This window comes from Mustelus asterias, chromosome 7 (genome assembly GCF_964213995.1).
Source record: "Mustelus asterias chromosome 7, sMusAst1.hap1.1, whole genome shotgun sequence".
In the NCBI taxonomy this organism is placed as follows: domain Eukaryota; kingdom Metazoa; phylum Chordata; class Chondrichthyes; order Carcharhiniformes; family Triakidae; genus Mustelus; species Mustelus asterias.
This window is the reverse complement of record NC_135807.1, coordinates 56763289-56780491: the sequence shown is the minus strand read 5'-3', so window position 1 is coordinate 56780491 and position 17203 is coordinate 56763289. Positions and strand designations below refer to the sequence as shown.

The following is a 17203-nucleotide window of genomic DNA, read 5'->3' as shown; positions in this document are numbered from 1 at the left end:
AGGACCATTGTATCAGAATCAACTATATCATTCCCCACCTTGATGAAGAATTCTACCATTTTATGGTAACTCGTCCTCAAAGGGTCTCACACAACTAGATTACCAATTTTTCCTTTCTCATTACACATTACCCAGTCTAGGATGGCCTTTTCTCTAGTTGGTTCCTCAACATATTGGTCCAGAAAACCATCCTGTACACGCTCCAGGAACTTCTCCACTATGGTATTGTGACCAATTTGATTTGCCCAAACTATATGCAGATTAAAGTCACCCATAATTACAGATGCTCCTTTATCGCTTGCATCTCTAATTTCCTATTTAATGCCATTCCCAACATTACCACTACAGTTTGGTGGTCTATATACAACTCCTGGACGTTCATTTCCCATACGTAATGTCTCCAGAATCCCGGCTATATTATACGCATTTACATCAACTTGCACAATTAATTCATCCACTTTATTGCAAATGCTCCACAAGGCACAAAGCCTTGAGACTTTTCTGAACATTACTTCTCCCATTCCCACGATTTTTCATCCCTCTGCCACTTCAGTTTAAATACTCCCCATCGAATCTAGCAAATACTCCCCCAACACATCAAGGCCAAGTCCTGTTCTTGTCCAGGTGTAACCCTTCCAGTTTGTATTGGTTCCAGCTCCCCCAGAACCAGTCCCAATGCCCCAGAAATCTGAAAACCTCCTGTATACACTCCAAGATGTATACTCAATGCATTAATGCACTAATCTGAAGAGATAGGGTGGAGTGTATACTCCACCCCATCTCTTCAGGCACTTATTCATCTGATATATCCAAAACCTCTACCAACTAGAAAGGCAAGGTTAGCATATGCAGGGCAATACCACCACCTGCAAGTCCTGACTTTGAGCAGTATTACCATTCCTTCACTGCTGCTGGGTCAAAATCCTGTAACTCTCTTCCTAACAGCACTGTAGGCTTTCCGCCAGATGGATTGTGGTGGTTTAAGATCACAACTCACCACCACCTTTGCATCAGTAATTTAGGGATGGGCAACAAATGTTCTCCTTGCCAGTGACACTCACATCCCATTAAGAAGTAAAAACATTCCAATGGGCCATGTTACATATAAAGGTCATTGATGGATACAACAAAGTGATCAGTGCATTGTGAAGCTGATATTGAATTATGGCACCGGAACGTTTGAACCTGTGTGCTGAGGGTGGGTAGATGAATCAGCTGCTAGCCCACCACGGAGTCAGAGGGGAAGTTGCTTGTGCATAACTAACCAGCGTTCGAGTGAAGAATCTCGCTCAGAATCTCGCTATTCTGCTCATTAGGTCAAGCGCTGCCAGAGCCTATTGCTGCTACAATTAATCTCAAAATGGGAGAATTCCACCCAATATGTTCAATGGAGGATTGCTGAGGCACCGATCCAAAGGAGTGCTATCCTCTTTCTAAGTGATAGCATTCATGCTTGTATCCCTGCCACTCCACCAATAATTCAGTTGTTCCCAGTTAGCCAGCCAACTGAGAGTGCTGCTGTCCATGCTGTGATTGTGCTGTCTGTAACCAGGCCTTCTGGCTTGGAACTGCTCAAGGTCTTCCTGCAAGGCCATCTGCAGTCTTCTCCACTTAAAGTTCTATCAGCCATCCTGCAGCCACTGGAGGAGCACTTCATAGGAACACAAGAACAGGCAACAATTCATGGTAGGTAGGCACGCGTGAGGAGTTTAATTTTGTGTGCATCACAGCATAATTTAGTTTATAATTTAGGGTTGGAATGTGCATTTGGAATTGTATTTTTTTGCATTATGGTCCAGAGGATGATGAAATGGTCAGTCTTAGTGAAGTTGAGAAATGTGAGGCTGATGGCGAATAGGTAATTGGGGCTAAGGTTACCAGCAACACATTTATTTGAGTTCTTCATGTGCAGCCTGGACAGAAAGTGGCTATCTATTTTTTAACTTCTTGTCCTGTACTCTACCTCACACTCCTCAGCGACTCGCCTAATTCATAGTAGCAAAAGCTATTACTTTATGTTGGGAAAGTATGCAGCACACAACCACAGATTTGGGACCCACTCAGCTAAGTACTGCAAAAGTTCTCGAGAATGGTTCAAGTGCTAAACTGTTGCTTCAACAAACCAATGGTCTATTTTATCGTATTTCATGTGATAGCATGGCTCTTATTGTACTCACTTTTGAACACGAGTCACAAGGCATGACGTGTTAGTTGAAATGCAGCTTGCACTACAGTCTGGTAGAAAAATGAACTTGTGATTGCTACCAGGATACTAGGCAGTGGCATGCAGGATGCACTGACTATGATCATGTACCATTTTACATTTTTTTAAGAATTCGTTCATAGGATGTGGGTATCGCTGGCAGGGCAATTTCCTTCCCTAAAGGACATTAGTGAACCAGATGGTTTTTAATGACAATTGACAATGATTTCATTGTCATTAGACTTTTAATTACAGATTATTATTGAATTCAAATTTCACCAAATGCCGTGGTGAGATTCAAACCCAGGTCCCCAAAGCAAGTGTGGGTCTCTGGGTTACTAAACCAGTGACAATACCACAACGCCACTACCACCTTGAGGGTATGTAACCTCTTTCAGTTCCAGTACATGGTAAAGTTGGCATGAAGTGCTGCAAAGCAATTCACTTGCAGGTCATGTCATCCTGAACCATGTGGAATTCTTGCAAACCCTCATACTTGTTCAGCCTGCTTCAGTCTAGCGAGGGGGAATCAAACAAGGTTATCACTCTATGAACAGAGTCTCTGTGACATCCTTTAAGCATGTGCAATGCAAACTGCAAAATGTTGCTAACATCTCCAGCATGAGCCTGGAAGGGGGTACATGCAAAAGTAGCCAGTTATATTCACAGTCGTTGGCAATGTGGTCCATGGACTGTTCTGTGCCTGCAATTCTGAAGCAAGCAACAGGAAATTGATAACACAGCTGCATATATTTTAATTAATTCGCTCACAGGCTGTGGCAGGGCCAGCATTTATTGCCAAACCCTTATTGCCCTTGAGAAGATGGAGTGAGTGAATAAATACAACTGAGTGGCTTCCTCGGCTATTTCAGTGGGCAGTACGAATTAACCACATTGCTGTGAGTCAGGAGTTAAAAATGGACCAGCCAGGTAAGGACCAGCTGATTTCCATTCCTAAAGGAAATTAGTGAACCAGATGGGTTTTTAAAGATAATCTAGTAGTTCCACGGTCACCACTAATACTAGTTTACATTTCAGATTTATTTAATTAATTGAATTTTAATTTCCCAGCTCCCACAGTGGGATTTGAATTCATGTCTCAGATCACTAGCTCAGACATTTGGATTACGAGTTCAGCAAAAAATAAAAATATACATACACACAAACAGCTCATTACAAATACAGGAAAGAAATACAGATGGAATAGAGTGAGGAAGTTCTAATGATATTGCAACATAGTTTACAAAAAGCTACCAACAGCTAGTGATGACAATCAAAGAATAGATGGCCATCACTTGGCTCAAAGGAAATAATTCTAAGATGTAGGCCGAGATTCTCCCAAAAAATTCTAAGTGCTGAATTTGCGTAAAAACTGGAGGTAACTCCTGCTGTTTTTTTTTAAATCGGGATTTTCAAAATGAATCTTCCACACCCTGAGCACTGCCTCAGGGAGATTCATGCTGAAAATCTGGGGGTGGAGCCTATTCCTGCCCAAGAGGCCGGTAGCATAGCGCTGACTGGGCCACTGTATATGTATCAATCTATCAGAACGGAGATCAGTGCATGCGCAGTAACCCCGCACTGCCGGCCTCCCGATCACTGGCCAGCACAGCAACCCCACATCACTGCCCCTCCTAATCGCTGCACCTCCTACCCCCTCCCCCCTCCCAAATTGCTGGCCTCCCAGAGGTCTCCGGGCCATCCTCCATGGCCTCCCTTGATTCCAGCGGGGTTGGGCCACCATTAGTGCGGAGCTGTTGTAAATCCCACTGGAGTGAGCCATTCCTGGCAGGGGAGCAGGGGCTAGCGGGCCCAGAGATTCAGTCCCGGGCCCGCTAATGATATTTAAATTGTGATTTTAATATTTAAATCAGCTCTGCATCCACTTCCAGCAAGGAGCTGATGACGCCAGAAATCCTAGCCCCGGGGGCGCTCAAGGGCTGTGGCACCCAGCGGGGAGCCAGCTAAACAGCCTCCGCTGACGTCTCCCGGATCTTTGCGCTGCTCGAACAGTGCAGTGGGCTGGAGAATTGCTCCTGCAATCTTTAGAAAGAAATAAAAGAATAAGTTTTATGCCAGCACCTATTATATAGGTAGAGACGGGTATCTGGGATACACTTGGATTATAATTTGATAATGTCATAAGGCAAAACAAAGTAAAACTTTAAAGATTTTTAAATCTTCACCTGAATGGAAACCCTATATACTCATAAGTTACTTTCAAAATCTTCAGTATGTTTAGTGAATTGGTGTGGCAAGCCACTCAGTTCAGTATGTTTAGTGAATTGGTGTGGCAAGCCACTCAGTTCAAGGGTAACTAAGGATGAGCAATTATTGCTGGCCAGCCAGCAACGCCCATGTCCCACGAATGAATCAAAAAAAATATATTACAAAAGCAAAATATGACAGTGCTGGAATTCTGAAATAAAAACAGAAAATTCTGGAAATGTGCAGAAGTTTAGGCAGCTTCTCTAAAGAAGCAGAGGTTCTGATGAAAGGTCGTAACTCTTTCTCGCTTCACAGGTGCTGCCTGAACTGTTGAATTTTGTTATAAGTGGTTAATAATATGTGGGATTTATTCTGTTGATTTTGTGTGGCATCCTTCATATCCTTGACGTGTGACAATATTTCCCAAAAATACCGTAATTCTCATCATTACTTCAGAATCCTGAGAACCAAATTGAATACCAGAATATTCTTTATCCTGTATATATGACATACAGGATTCGTTATTTACAAAGCAAGAAAATCAATTGATGCAAATAATTACGCTGCTTATCTAACTTGTGTAATGTAAAATATATATATCTTTAACAAAGCATAACATATGCTTTAAAACATTTATATTAAATCTTTGAAATGCATCTATTTGACCGATAATTAAGGTTAGAGGATTGTTGCACATAAAAGTAGTTCGGATTCTCACAGCTCAAAATGAAATATAAAACTAGCAACTGTATAAATATAGTTCCTCCCTCTGCAACTGGAGCCTAGACTTCTTAACCCACAGATCGCAGTCAGGAAGGATAGGCAACAACGCCTCCTCCAAGATCATCCTCAACACCGGTGCTCCGCAGGGCTGTGACCTCAGCCTCTTACTACACTCCTTATACACCTCCGGTTGTATGGCCAAATTCCCCTCCAATTCGATTTTCAAGTTTGCTGATGACACCACCATTGTGGGTGAGATCTCAAACAATGATGAGACACAGTACAGGAAAGAGATAGAGAATCTAGTGAACCGGTACGATGACAATAATCTCTCCCTCAATATCAACAAAACGAAGGAGTTAGTCCTCAACTTCAGGAAACGTAGTGGAGGGCATGCCTCAGTCTACATCAATGGATATGAAATAGAAATGGTCAAGAGCTTCATGTTTTTAGGTGTCTAGATCACCAACAACCTGTCCTGATCCCACTATGCCGACACTATCGTTAAGAAAGCCCACCAACGCCTCTACTTTCTCAGGAGACTAAAGAAATTTGGCATGTCCACACAAACTCTCATCAACTTCTGCAGATGCGCCATAGAAAGCATTTTTTCCGGTTGTATCGCAGCTTGGTATGGCTCCTGCTCTGTCCAAGAAACTACAAAGCGTCATGAATGAAGCCCAGTCCATCACCCAAACCAGCCCCCCATCCATTGACACTGTCTACATTCCCCGCTGCCTCGGAAAAGCAGCCAGCATAATCAAGGACCCCACATACCCCGGACATATTCTGTTCCACCTTGGCCATCGTGAAAAAGGTACAAAAGTCTATGAGGTCATGTACCAACCGATTCAAGAACAGCTACTTTCCTTCTACCATCAGACTTTTGAATGGACCTACCTTGTATTAAGTTGATCTTTCCCTAACTATGACTGTAACATTATATTCTGCACTCTCTCTCCTTTCCTCCCTATGAATGGTATGCTTTGTCTGTATAGTGCGCAAGAAACAATATTTTTCACTGCATGCCAATACATGTGACAATAATAAATCAAATCTAAATCTAAATTATCTTCAAATTTCGCACACAAATTAATTGCATTTAATTATATGCAATTACATTCAATTTATTTTCTAATTATGAATACCCCAAACCTTCCATATAGAATTAAACAAAAAAAAATGAATGGTCGTGGAATCAAACCAAGTGCAGTCTTTTTGTGAAGTGGTGTTAAAGGGCAAGGAATAAGTGGATCAGGGTACTCAGATATAACTTGGTTCCCATTTTGATGTTGTAAATAATGTCCTTATTTGTACATATTTCTATTGGTTATGATATATATCTTGATTTTAAATGTATGTGCACTAATGTTGGAAACAAATGATGTCTGTACAGCCTATTGCACAATTATAGGCAAAGCAACTCTAAATTACTTCCTATTTTTCCTATAGCTCTTAGGTATTGTCAGAACTAATTTTCTGTACTGTACTGCTAAAATTGATGAGCACAACAGTACTCAAATATGAGAAAAATAAGGCCATTTTATAACCCTTGCACTGTCATTAGAGATGTTCAATAAAATCTCAATATTATGTTGCGAATGGCACACAAAAATGTATTGATGGCCTTTTCGTTATAAGCTCGCAGTTAATATCAACTATTTAAGTGAAATTAATATTTGTTTTACATGATGTCAAAATTATGAAGGAACACATCAAGAATATATGGATATATATAAGCATATACTACAGAAATATTACTTTTAGGCTGAAAGTTTGTCCAAAACAAAACGGACTTAACCATTGTGGCATTTCTTCCACTTAAGCAACAATATTGCCAATGCAGGGTAGGATAAAAGCAGTTCCAGTTACAAAGGTTAAATCAGTTTGGACCATGTGAAAGGGCATAAGTGCAGTAATTTCAATCATAGATTGTGCTGCATGCAATATTTCTTTAAAGTTAATTACACTGACAATGTTCAATAGCTATAAATAGTACCAGAGTTGCCATTACAATAAATAGGATGGCTAACCCATTGAAATGTCAGTGTTAATAGGTTTTTGTAATACCTGTCAAAATGCACTAGGATTTATCCCCAATGTGCTCTTTCATTTCATATCTCAATGAACAGAATTCACATGTTTAATCTTGTGAAGCAATTTAACAGCATTTTGTTTCAACTGCTACATTTGAAATAGAATGTGCTAAGTAACCCACTGCTACGGCTTCTGAAACAGACAAAAATGATCAAAAATGATTCAGATTGAGAAAGAAAAATAGAATGGAATCATGAAGTATGGATTTTGGATCATCTCATGTATCATAATGTACTATTAGAGAAATGATAACCTTTAATGTTGCAAGGCACATTTAAATGAATTAATTACAAAAGTTTCATATTGAGCCTTGAAACTAGGTAACAACTTGCATTTATATAGTGCCTTTACTGTAAAAAAAACCAAGAAATTTCAGATGAGTAATTGGGGAAACATAGGAACCAAGAAAAACCAAAAGATTATTGTCCAAATTTCCCAGTCAGTGACAAGGTGTAAATCACTGATTGCGATTTAAACTGTGGCCTTTACTTTTTATGCTGCAACTTCAGGGATTGCTGTCCTGGCTGCAGGATGCAACCATCAGTGAAGAAAGCACGAGGGGAACTAGAGAAGCACAGAAGCACCAAGGCCACACCATCTTGATGTTAGCAGTGGAAGAAAAGTCTTTGGGAGTCCAGCAGTCTTGTGACAAGTGTTTTTTGTAGTTCTGTAGCATTTCTTAAACTGTTTTTAATCTTTCAAAGACTTTTAACTATTTTTTTGAGTGTGTATAAACTTTAATGTTAAATAATTAAACATCGAAAAGTCTCAAAATAAATAAAAAATAATTAAAATGAAATTAGCAGGACAGTACATTTTACAGTATTGTAGACAGAAAATAAGTAACATTCTAATTTTTTTTTAAGTCTTTCAACTGCTTTCATATGTTTTTAATTGGACAGCTGCTAATAATAGGATTTTCGCGATCAAAAAACTTATCCAGAGAATAATAGGATCGTAAAATCATTCTAGCTTTTAAAGTTTAGACAACTGCTTTGAGTTTGAGCTACTGATAATAGGACTTGTGAATTCAAAATGTTTATACGCAGGATGAGGGTGGGGTGGGAGTTGGGTGGAGGGAGATGGCGTGTGTGTTCTGGGTGAGGGGCTGATTACAAGTTTATGCCATTATGGTGTAAACTTCTGGGCAGGTTTGGGGCATTTAGACGAAGTATCCGACAGCAAGGTCAGTTCTGTGCAGTGTCAGAAGTATCCACAGAACTGACGGGGCAGCATTTATCTCCCTGCTGCAGGTTTAAATTGCACCAAAAGCATTGCACACGTGCACGCATCCTAATTTTCTCTGGGTCATGAAGCTTAATAATGGCAAATGTCTCAACATTCTACACTGCTCTAATTGAATAATCTGGATCAAAAGGAAGACAAAACAAAAGCTTGACCAAAAGATGAGGGTTTTAAGGAGGATGTGATTAGAATTCCAGAGGCCCGAGGCGAGAATCAGCTGGAGGCTGTAACTACTAGAATTGTCACAACACCAGGTTAAAGTCCAACAGGTTTATTTGGTAGCAAAAGCCACTAGCTTTCAGAGCGCCCACTGCTCCTTCGTCAGGTAAGTGGGAGTTCTGTTCACAAACAGGGCATATAAAGACACAAACTCAATTTACAAAATAATGGTTGGAATGCGAATCTTTACAGGTAATCAAGTCTTAAAGGTACAGACAATGTGAGTGGAGAGAGGATTAAGCACAGGTCAAAGAGATGTATATTGTCTCCAGCCAGGACAGTTAGTGAGATTTTGCAAGCCCAGGCAAGTTGTGGGGGTTACAGATAGTGTGACATGAATCCAAGACCCCGGTTGAGGCCGTCCTCGTGTGCGGAACTTGGCTATCAGTCTCTGCTCAGCGACTCTGCGTTGTCGTGTGTCGTGAAGGCCACCTTGGAGAACGCTTACCCGAAGATAAGAGGCCGAATGCCCGTGACCGCTGAAGTGTTCCCCAACAGGAAGAGAACACTCTTGCCTGGTGATTGTCGAATGGTGTTCATTCATCCATTGTCGTAGCGTCTGCATGGTCTCCCCAATGTACCATGCCTCGGGACATCCTTTCCTGCAGCGTATCAGGTAGACAACGTTGGCCGAGTTGCAAGAGTATGTACTGGTGGATGGTGTTCTCACGTGAGATGATGGCATCCATGTCGATGATCTGGCACGTCTTGCAGAGGTTGCTGTGGCAGGGTTGTGTGGTGTCGTGGTCACGGTACTCTGTCCGCCGTGTCCAGTGTTTGTCTTCTGAGCGAAAAACCGCACCGACCTCCTCAGAAGACAAACATGGGACACGGCAGACAGAGTACCCTTTGTCGTCCAGTACTTCCCCAGAACGGAGAAGCTACGACATCTTCTCCGGAACCTTCAACATGTCATTGATGAAGACGAACATCTCGCCAAGGCAATCCCCACACCCCCACTTCTTGCCTTCAAACAACCGCACAACCTCAAACAGACCATTGTCCGCAGCAAACTACCCAGCCTTCAGGAGAACAGTGACCACGACACCACACAACCCTGCCACAGCAACCTCTGCAAGATGCGCCGGATCATAGACACGGATGCCATCATCTCGCGTGAGAATACCATCCACCAGGTACACGATACATACTCTTGCAACTCGGCCAACGTTGTCTACCTGATACGCTGCAGGAAAGGATGTCCCGAGGCATGGTACATTGGGGAGACCATGCTGACGCTACGACAACGGATGAATGAACACTGCTCCACAGTCACCAGGCAAGAGTGTTCTCTTCCTGTTGGGGAACACTTCAGCGATCACGGGCATTCGGCCTCTGATCTTCAGGTAAGCGTTCTCCAAGGTGGCCTTCACGACACACGACAACGCAGAGTCGCTAAGCAGAGACTGATAGCCAAGTTCTGCACACGAGGACAGCCTCAACCGGGATCTTGGATTCATGTCACACTATCTGTAACCCCCACAACTTGCCTGGGCTTGCAAAATCTCACTAACTGTCCTGGCTGGAGCCAATACACATCTCTTTAACCTGTGCTTAACCCTCTCTCCACTCACATTGTCTGTACCTTTAAGACTTGATTATCTGTAAAGACTCGCATTCCAACCATTATTTTGTAAATTGAGTTTGTGCCTTCATATGCCCTGTTTGTGGACAGAACTCTCACTTACCTGACGAAGTAGCAGCGCTCCGAAAACTAGTGGCTTTTGCTACTAAATAAACCTGTTGGACTTTAACCTGATGTTGTGAGACTTCTTACTGTGTTCACCCCAATCCAACGTCGGAGTCTCCACATCATCACTAGTAGAATTGACCAGGGAGAGCTGGTGGATGGTTTATTTAGGCTTTCAGAAGCCGTTGAATGAGGTATCACACAGCAGATTATTATGCAAAATTAAAGCGCATGAGATTGCGGGTAGTGTCTTGAGATGCACAAAAAGCCTGTTCGCAGGCAGGAAGCATAGAGTTGGAATAAATGCATCTTTTTCCGATTAGTAGGCAGTGACTCGTGGGGTATACAGGGATCTGTGCTAGGAGCCCAACTGTTCAACATTATATATCAATGATTTGGATGAACGATCCAAATGTATTCGTTCCAAATCTGCCGATGATACAAAGATGGATGGGAGGGTAAGCTGTGATGCAGATGCAGAGGTGCTTCAGCGTGATTTGGACAGGCTGAGTGAGCGGGCATATGCATGGAGAATGCAGTATAATGTGGGTAAATGTGAGGTTATCCTACTTCGGTAGCAAAAATAGGAAGGCAGATTATTATTTGAATGGGTGTGAATTGAGAGAGATAGGTACTCAGCAAGACCTTGGTGTTCTCATGCATCAGTTGCTGAAAGTAAGCACGCAGGTACAGCAGGCAGTAAAGAAGGTAAATAGTATATTGTCCTTCATAGCAAGAGGATATGAATATAGCAATAGGAATATTTTATTACAATTGTATAGGGCACTGGTGTATTGTAAACTGCTTTGTGCACCTTTGATTTGATTTATTGTCACATGTATTTACAGTGAAAGTATTATTTCTTGTGCGCTATATAAACAAAACACACCGTTCATAGAGAAGGAAACAAGAGAGTGCAGAATGTAGTGTTACAGTCATAGCTAGGGTGTAGAGAAAGATCAACTTAATGCAAGGTAAACCCATTCAAAAATCTGACAGCAGCAGAGAAGAAGCTGTTCTTGAGTTGGTTGGTACGTGACCTCAGACTTTTGTATCTTTTTCCCCAATGGAAGAAGGTGGAAGAGAGAATGTCCGGGGTCCTTAATTATGCTGACTGCTTTACTGAGGCAGCAGGAAGTGTAGACAGAGTCAATGGATGGGAGGCTGGTTTGCATGATGGATTGGGCTACATTCATGACATTTTGTAGTTCCTTGCTGTCTTGGGCAGAGCAGGAGCCATACCAAGCTGTGATACAACCAGAAAGAATGTTTTCTACGGTGCATCTGTAAAAGTTGGAGAGAATCGTAGCTGACATGCAAAATTTCCTTCGTCTTCTGAGAAAGTAGAGGCATTGGTGGGCTTTCTTAACTATAGTGTTGGCATGGGGGGACCAGGACAGGTTATTGGTGATCTGGACATCTAAAACGTGAAGCTCTCGACCCTTTCTACTTTGTCCCCATTGATGTAGACAGGGACACGTTCTCCTTTACGCTTCCTGAAGCCGATGACAATATCCTTCATTTTGTTGACATCGAGGGAGAGATTATTGTTGCCGCACCAGTTCACCAGATTCTCTATCTCATTCCTGTACTCTGTCTCGTCATTGTTTGAGATCCGACCCAGAACGGTGGTGTCGTCAGCAAACTTGAAAATCGAATTGGAGAGGAATTTGGTCACATAGTCATAGGTGTATAAGGAGTATAGTAGGGGGCTGAGAACACAGCCTTGTGGGGCACTGGTGTTGAGGATGATCATGGAGGAGGTATTGTTACCCATCCTTACTGATTGTGATCTGTGAGTAGGAAGTTCAGGATCCAATCGCAGAGGGAGATGCCGAGGCCCAGGCCACGGAGTTTGGAAATGTGTTTCGTGGGGATAATGGTGTTGAAGGCTGAGCTATCGTCAATAAATAGGTATCCTTGTTATCTAGGTGTTCCAGGCTTGAGTGCAGAGCCAGGGAGATGGCATCTGCTGGAGTATTGTGTGCTGTTTTGGTGTCCTTATCCAAGGAAAGATGTTCTTGCTATAGAAGTGCAGCAAATGTTAACCAGGTTGATTACTGTGATGACAGGACATCATATGAGGAGACTAAGTCGGTTAGGATTATATTCATCAGTATTTAGAAAACTGAGGGGGGGGTCTCATAGAATCTTATAAAATGTGAACAGGATCAGACAGGGGAGATTCATAAAGAATGTTCCCAATGGTGGGGAGTCCAGAACTAGGGGTCATATAATTTGAGGATAAGAGGTAAACCTTTTAGAACTGAGACAAGAGAAATTTCTTCACCCAGAGTGGTGAATGTGTGGAATTCAATAGCACAGAAAGTAGTTGAGGCCAAATGTTTGTGTCCTTTCAAGAAGAAATTAGATTTAGCTCTTGGGGCTAAAGGAATCAAGGGATATGAGGGAGAAAAGGAGGATCAAGGTATTGAATATGATCAGCCATGATCATAATGAATGGTGGAGTAGGCCCAAAGGGCCTACTCCTGCTTCCAGTTTCGATATATGTTTCTACGCATAATGGGTGAAGTAATGAGGAAATCAACAAGTCAGAGGAATGAAGTTCGAGGTGACTATAAGGCTAGAGGAAATAATAATAAGAGATGGAAAGACAATGAAGGAATTTCATAATTAGGATAATAATTTTATATGACAGACATTGAGAGACCAGGAACAAACTGCACATTAGAAAAAACAAGAGGCAAAACTTTGAATAAGCTGAAAACCAAAAACAACTTGGAGGATGGGAGATCAGTGAAGAGAGCACTGACAGTTGGGAGAGACATCACCTGAATGAGACACAATCCATATGGTAGTCTTGCCATGCCAGAGTAGAAGAGGAGTATTTGATGAGTTTTTTAGCTGCTGTGAGACAGCAGTGGGGGGAACAAAAAGACAATTGAGAGGTCACAAGAAACTGGTGAATTAATTATCTGACAAATGCTCAGTATCAGGGGTAATGTGTGAAAAACGTGTGCCTGGAATAAGGGAAAGTTAGGGCCGAATATAGTAAGGTGATACAAGTAGTCCAAAGTGGAATACATTTAATATTAGAGAAGTACATGGAGTGCACCCGAGGGTTTAAAAAAAGGCACAACATGTTGGACATCTAATATATAAAAAGCACCATAAATAAGTAAATAATTTAATTATTTAAAACACATCAAGGATTGCAGGACAGGTGATGTGTTATATATTGTGGGAGCTCTCAGATAACATTCCGATCCAGGCCAAGAACATCTGCAGTAAGTGTTTGTGACTTAAGTCATGAAGCTGGAGACAGAGCTACAGACACTGTGACAAATCAGAGAGGGTTACCTGGACACTTTGCTTCAGGAGATGGTCACACCCCTCAGGATAGAGTCTTCAGATTTGGAAAGTGGTCAAGGACAGGGGTGTGTGACTGCAGCTGACGGGAACTATAGTGTAGGAGTGCAAAGAGTCAGCCTCTGCAATAATCCAACAGGTTTGAAGTCCTCTCAGCTTGTTTGAATCAGAGTAGGAGCTGCAGGGTGGGTGAGTTAACAAGCCCGCAGCACCGTGGTACAGGAAGCCATTCAAGTTGGGGGAGCACATACAAATGTAGTGGCAGTAGGGGGCAATGTAGTGAGGAGGTTTGACACTGTTCTCCGCAACAAAGAGCCAGAGTCTAAATGGCTGTGTGGCCTGCCTGGTGCCAGAGTTTGGGACATCTGCTCCAGGCTGGAGAGGAACTTGCAGTGGAAGGATCCCATTTTCATGGTCCACGTAGGTACCAACAACATTGGTAGAATGAGGAAAGAGGTTCTGCATGGACAGTTTGAAGAGCAAAGCACTAAATAAAGCAACAGAACCTCCTAGGTTATAATCTCTGAATTGTTATCTGAGCTGCGTATAAATTGGCAAAGCATACATAAAATTAGAGAGATGAATACATAGCTCAAAGATCGGTGTGGAAGAAGTAACTTTCAGTTCATGGGGCACTGGCACCAGGACTGGCCAAAGGGGAGGATAGAAATAGTTTGGTGATCTGAAATATATGATTTCAGGGTGGAGTTAAATAAAACAAATTGTGCTAAAGACGACGAATTTGAAGTTGCTCCTGTTCTCTAGAAGAATCTCAGATGACAAAAAAAATTACTCGAAGTGGAGAAGAATGTCATGCCAAAAATCAAAATGGCAGGGAACGGCTAATGCATCTCAGACCTAATTTGTCGCTGCAAGAACAAATAAGAGAGCATGTTTGACCGATCACAGCTCAGGTTTAGTGGTAATACAGTAATGTGGAAAAATTTACTTTTCAAAACGTGTGGATGGTTATTTAGTCACTCAATCTTTTTTTAAACATAGGATGTCAGCAAGAGAGCAAACAGCCAACTTCTTAAGTTAATGACAGCACAGTGTTCATGTTTAATTATTTAAAATTTCTAACGCAGTTCACTATATACTACACACAATATTTAGTTGCAATACTTACAGAAACAAATGCGTCAGTATTGTTATTTATTTAGGGCACTGAGAAAGGATATTATCTTCCAGTAGATGTTTAATTTGTTGTTGATCTCAACAGCCTGGGCATGACTCCTTTCCTCTTCAATCTGCTTTAGATTTTCTGTACATAACATTTTGCCTATTTTGTTTGATGCTGGAAGAGTTTCAAAGTTGAACTTGTTGACTTGAATGGCCATCCTGCAAGGTAAAATAAATCAAACTCAGAATACAGCAACAACAACATTCAGAAGACTGGACTGCATTCAGATCTATAAGCTTAGGTCTAGAGGCCCGGCATATACATTTCACAACCTATTGGGTAAAACCACCAGGTCAGTGCTGAACCTTCCAATTTGCACATTCAGCATATACATCTTACTCCTGAAATCATGATCATAAATTGATCCAACTAGGCTAATTAAGAAGAAACATCAAAAAACTGAATAATAGTTTTTTAAGAACTGTCACAATTCCCAAAAGGCTAACAGTTCAAGACTGTCCTGAATACAAGCCTATGGCATCTGAAAATAAGTTGTCAAAAATGAAGTGTGTCACAAGCATGTCATAATTTGGAAAGCAGATATGCCCTATATTCCATCATTGTTATTACAAGGAAAAAATTTTAAGTATACAAGGGGTTTAATTTTGAAGGGTCGTGGAGCATGTACCTTTGAAAAAATTTTATGACTGTTTTTGCGGTCCATTTTCTGCCATTTTGCAACCTACTCTAAATCTGCCTTTTCTGCCATTAGTAAATTCTTCTGGCAAGGTTACAAAAATTAAAAAATGAAATTGGAGCAGTTGCATCCAATTTCAATACAATTCCTCAGACTGAAAATATAACTCCAGAAACAGTGCTGTTTAGTGCACAGGAAATATCTACACACATAGAACAATTTCCAGTGGCAACACATTTTACATTAATGAGGCAAACAGATGAACCACTGTATTTATCCTTATCCCTGGTCTTATGACAGGCCAGAAACAACTGGAAGATTATCATTTTGAGGAGTCCTGTGCTACAAACGCCATGGAGACCGATAACTTGTTTAAAAACTTCAATTCCCACATATAGGAATTACATGACAAAATTTCAAGTTTTACGACTTTTACTGTAACAAACCAACAGCAGCAGTGATCAATCATTAATTGGTAAGAAACTAGTATTCTAAATCACAGAATAGATAACCCTTACTCATCTTCTAATATGCTCAATGACCCCCACATTCCTGATCTATACATACTTTCCAGCACACTCTCCACAGGATTACAGTCTTTAAATTACAGTTTACAGTCCAGTCACTCTCATTCCAATGGGTTCACATCCTCTTGCTTCACAAATCATAACATGAGTGACCATTGAAAGATGTTTCTCTCAATTTTCAAGGGATTCCTGAACCAACTTCCAGCAGTAAAGCACACTCCAACAATTTCTCCTCTGAGCCATGCCAGGGCAAATCTTCCAGAGATTTAGAATGCCACAGGATGCATCTCTTCAACCAGAGACCTTCCTTCTTCCCACATTCTGTCTTGCAACTCTCAGAAAAGCAGCTGACCATACTCGCTGTGATCTTCCATCTTTTTAAAAGATATTTCTCTCTTTCTATGTAAAAGCAGAGAACAAATGTATGTCCAGAATTAACCTAGCGGCTCTTGCCTTTGCTTCAGGTGTGAACATTCTGCACTTTGCCCTCCGTCAGTGTCACCCTGGACTCCCGTGCCCACGGTGACTTTCCCGTGTTCAGGCAGAGTTCCGAACAGATCACATGATTCTCTTCAGTATGCTATTTTACCATGCATTAAAAAGATAGCTGCAAAACATAATCTTCTTATGAAACCTTGCATTCATAACACGCGATTTAACTATTTTGAATAATCTTTCAAGTTTCTGCCTTTGGCACTTCTCTCCTTTCCCTTAGTCCACTAGGTCAAACTTCTAAGGTTGTTCTCTATGCCTGAATTCACACCGATTTGTAGTTTCTCTCCTATCTTCCTTTATGCCCTCTTTCAGCTAATCTTGTTCCTGAGACCCATCTCCTGCTTCTGTGTTGACCGCCCCACTTCTCTACCTGGTTCTCTTGTTAAGTTGTTGCTTTAGCCTCAGGAGGAACAGGGGTGGGCTAATATTTTGGAAATCAACACAAAAATGGTATTCTTTTCAAAGGTCGCACATCATATTTTCTATTTTAGTTCTTGGCCAAATCACTGTGCATTTCAAACATATTCTGGTGTAAACCTGAAGTCGTCCAAGGCTATAAATTGTTGTGATAGCAGATGACAATTACTTTTTTGTAGCTCTATTGCAAATGGGTTAATGTGTAAAGTAATGGACAGAGTAAACAGGT

The 17203-nt window shown here is 41.4% G+C and overlaps 1 protein-coding gene across 1 annotated transcript in view; it reads right to left on the bottom strand.

Moving 5' to 3' along the window:
• trappc9 (trafficking protein particle complex subunit 9) overlaps positions 1 to 17203 on the bottom strand; it is a 353332-nt gene that overhangs the window by 12289 nt on the left and 323840 nt on the right. Inside the window, exon 20 of the mRNA XM_078215491.1 lies at positions 14897 to 15056. Coding sequence (XP_078071617.1) covers positions 14897 to 15056 — 160 coding nt within the window. The remainder of the gene's footprint in view (positions 1 to 14896; positions 15057 to 17203) is intronic.